The 3,876-nt window shown below is 45.9% G+C and overlaps 1 protein-coding gene across 1 annotated transcript; it reads right to left on the bottom strand.

The window, feature by feature from the left end:
* Positions 1-1,732: 1,732 nt before the first annotated feature.
* On the bottom strand, positions 1,733-2,753 carry LOC131911017 (putative vomeronasal receptor-like protein 4). The gene has a single exon (XM_059263002.1). It carries the CDS (start codon positions 2,633-2,635, stop codon positions 1,733-1,735), a length of 903 nt encoding a protein of 300 aa, XP_059118985.1. The 5' UTR covers positions 2,636-2,753.
* Between the last annotated feature and the right edge of the window lie 1,123 nt (positions 2,754-3,876).

The raw sequence follows: 3,876 nt of genomic DNA, 5'->3' as shown, positions 1-3,876 counted from the left end.
CGGCCTGACCTTTGTCTTCCTGCTCTCTGGAGTTTCAACTCTTGGGCCCTGGAGAGACCAGGATGGAGTGAGGTTCCTTCCTGCCAGGTGCTTGTTTGATACTGAGCTGCAGAGGGTTGGTTCGCCTCCACTTCTTGGGGAACTGTAGAGGTGTTTCCGTTTCTCTTCCTGCAGAAACTGTAGTGAGCTGATGGACAGCTTTGGTGACCAGCCTCGCTGCCGTCTGGGCGGTGCACACAGGGCACCAATCGAAGCTTCCAGGGGAAGTCTACAGCACAGGATTCTGGAGGGCACGGGGTCAGGGTGCTCTCTGAACCCTCCACTTCCTGTTTGGCCAGAGGCTGTGGCGTTCTCACAGCCACCAGTGTCCTTCTGCTTGGCAAGGCTGTGCCCCTTGACCGTCACCAACAGATCTCCAGTGCGTCCTCAGTTCCCTGGTCTCCTAGTCCACAGCTCAGGAGCGTGGGTTCCTCTGCGCCTGCACAGCATAGGGCGCAAAGGAGCCTGGGATTCCAGGCAAAGTGGTTTAGCCGACCCCAGATCTTCAGTTTAAATCATTGTGAGTGACAGGGAGCGAGAGGTGGAAACCCCAGTGTTACTAACAATCTGTTAGTGAGATATTTATACATCAGTACATCAGTGTGCCTGTGAGGCTCGGCCTGGAGCATGGTCTACAGACCCGCGATGGCATCCTTTGAGAGAACCCGGTGGCCAGAGCTTCTCGAGGTGATTATTTAAGAACTAACGTGATGAGATGTCCCGCGTTGACATCACCAGTTTCCTAGCCATTTTGGAACCTGACAATGTCAAACAACTGGTGACCTAACCTGCTGGACTGTGATGACATCCCTGTCTCACTGTCATCCTCCCTGCTGTACAAACTACCCCAGAAAAGGTCACCTCCTCCTCGGCACCTACACTGTCTTGCTCTCTTCCTCTGGCTTTGAAGAGGAAAACTGGTGATTTCTGACAGTGTTGTCTCCAGCATTTTCCCCAATGCTAATGAGAAGGTAAAAGTCACATGATAGCATAGCTAATGGAAAGATAGTAACAATCTACTTTCCACCTGCCTAGAAACCCTAAATTACTCTTAAGTGGCTTAGTATTAGTTGTCTTAGTTAGGGTTTCTGTTGCTGTGAAGAGACACCATGACCAGGGCAACTCTTACAAAGGAAAACATTTAATTGGGGTGGCTTACAGTTTCAGAGGTTTAGTCCGTTATCATCATGGTGGGAATTGGTGGTGCTCAGGCAGACATGGTTCTGGAGAAGGAGCTGAGAGTTCTGTATCTTGATCCACAGGCAGTAGAAAATAGAAGGAGTCTGTGTCCACACTCTGTGTAGCTTGAGCATAAGAGGCCTTAACCAGGCCCCCTAGAGACACACTTCCTCTAACAAGGCCACACCTCCTAAGAGTGCCACTCCCTATGAGCTTAGGAAAGCCAATTACATTCAAACTACCAGAGTAGTCTTATTTTTTTAAGTAAATTATTATAATGCTTAACTGGTTTAATGTTTGGATATATTAGCATACTAAGGCAAATTGTGGTATGATGGCAAATGCTTGTAATGCCCAGGAAGGTACTCGGTCAGGGCCTGGGCTATAAAGTAGCTTCCAGGACAGCTTACAATACATAGCAAAGCTACATGCTCACCACGTGCCCTCCAAAATTAAGGCAAATAAATAACACTGTGCATCTTCAGCTCATAGAGAAATGTAACCTTAGCGTTTCTCAGTGTGAACACAAGGCTTTAGCAACAGGAACAGCTCTGCTCATCAGGACAAAGGGGCTGAGATCAGCATAACCAAGTACTAGACATGTTTTAATATTTAGTATGATGGAGTCATGAGTCACCATGGAACCTGTGTAGAAGGAGAAAATGAAGTCTGCCCAATAAAAGACAAGGAAACAGGCCATGAGAATGAGAACACTCTGTGCAGCTTTGATCTCCGGACTGAAACTATTTACAGACCTACAACTGTGGAGGTAGAGGACTTGCTTGTGGTGTTTATACAGGTAAAAAGAAATGTGTCCACTGCTCCAGCCCATGAGACTCTGGAAGATGAGATCACGAACAGCCATGAGCGAGAGGAAAAGCCACTTGACTGTGTCCCTGGATGGCAGCATATAGCAATATCCAATATACCCTGCATCTCCAGATCTGTTCAAGCCACTGCCTGCTGTTACATAGTACAACAAGTTGGAACTTGTGAGGGCATTAAAAATCCAAAAGAGCAAGACATAGATAAGAACTTGCCATGAGGTCTGTGATTTGAGCTTTGTCCAAATGGTGGTCCCGGGACCGATGGTGAGAGCCTGGACCACGCTGAGGAGACAGGTGGTGCAGATGGAGAGGCCCCGGGCCACCCTTGCCAGATAAACCACAGCTTTACAGCCAGTATCGCCGAGGAAGTTTCTGAAATAAAACACTGTGGCTATGTCTCTGATCCCCGTGGTACAAATAATAATCGTATTAGAAAATGCCAAGTGGATGAGAATGAGGTCCACAGGCTTTTTCTCAGTCCCCAAGGCAGACGTGTATACCTGTCTCACAAACATTAGGATATTTCCCACAATTCCAGGCCCAATAAGACAAAGGAAGATTATTGTCTGGATAATGTTACTCCACTTCATCTTCTGACTTCATGCACAGCGCTAGGGAAAATCATTTGGGAAACGTGTCAGATGTTCTCTGCTTATTTCAATGGAAAGAATGGTTTCAAGTATGTAAACACAATGTTCTTTTCTTAATGATGCCGGTCAGAGTCTTTGTTTTTTGTTTTTGTTTTTTGTTTTTTGTTTGTTTATTTGTTTTTGGTTTGTTTTTTTCCCCATTCCCGTGGAAATGATATACCTATAATAAGGGTATAAATCCTACCTTTCATGACGTCCTTATTCCCTCAAGTTCATGTGACCATGCTCTTCCTGAACAAAGCTAAAAGCATGGCATCACTTTGTCAGTTTTCTAAACAACACAGTCCTGATTATTAGCCTGACAGGACTCTTTCTTTTCCCTCCTCTCACCCAGGGTGACCTCAGGCTCCTGGACTGTGTTGGCTCCTCATCCTGGTCCTCCTCACTGCCCGTAAGCGAACATCACTCAAATGGTTGTGCAACTAATAAAAAGCTTGACATTCCTCCAGAAAACCGTTCTTGACAAATGGACTAGCTTCTCAGGGGAGATTTATGACACACTCCACTTCTCATATCCCTTTCCGTAAGTGGCACAGAAGGGAATGTTTTGTGGGACGTAGAGGACAGGGTCCTGTCCTCTCACATCAAGGTGGGAGTAAGTCTGAATGAATTTGTGTTCCCAGCTTTCTAGGTAGGACAAACCTTATTGAAGGTGATTTCCTTTTCCTCCCGCTACCTTGCTCTTGCTCTCTCTTTCTACCAAGACTTCTTCTAAAAGAAAACACCACGCAGACATTTCCTAGCTCAGGCACTGGCCTTATGGCCTCTAACCGAAGAGGTATGTAGCTGATTATATGCTTGAAGGTGTGTTGAGACTAACAATTTCTCAGTCAGAAATGCCACAACCTATGAACTACATCTCGCTAATATTCCATGTGAACGTGTAAACTCTTTATGAATGGTATCCTTTCTAATATTTCTCCTTATATATTCAAGTCAAAATATTCTTTTAGGAGCTGGGGATATGGCATAGTCTGTAAAAAGGCACGCTGTACATACAATATGAGGACCCAAGTTCTGATCCCTAGCAACCAATGAGAAGCTGGCCAAAGAAGTGCAGATTTGTAGCCCCAGTGCTGGTGGGAAGGGGTTTGATATGGAGAGAGACATGTCCTTGGAGTTCCCTGGTCAGCTAGCCTAGCAGAATCAGGGAGCTCTATGTTCACAGAGACCTGACTGAA

The sequence above is a fragment of the Peromyscus eremicus genome, chromosome 5, assembly GCF_949786415.1.
Source record: "Peromyscus eremicus chromosome 5, PerEre_H2_v1, whole genome shotgun sequence".
Classification (NCBI taxonomy): Eukaryota; Metazoa; Chordata; class Mammalia; order Rodentia; family Cricetidae; genus Peromyscus; species Peromyscus eremicus.
Note: the sequence above shows the minus strand (reverse complement) of the source record. Positions and strands in the feature narration are given on the sequence as shown.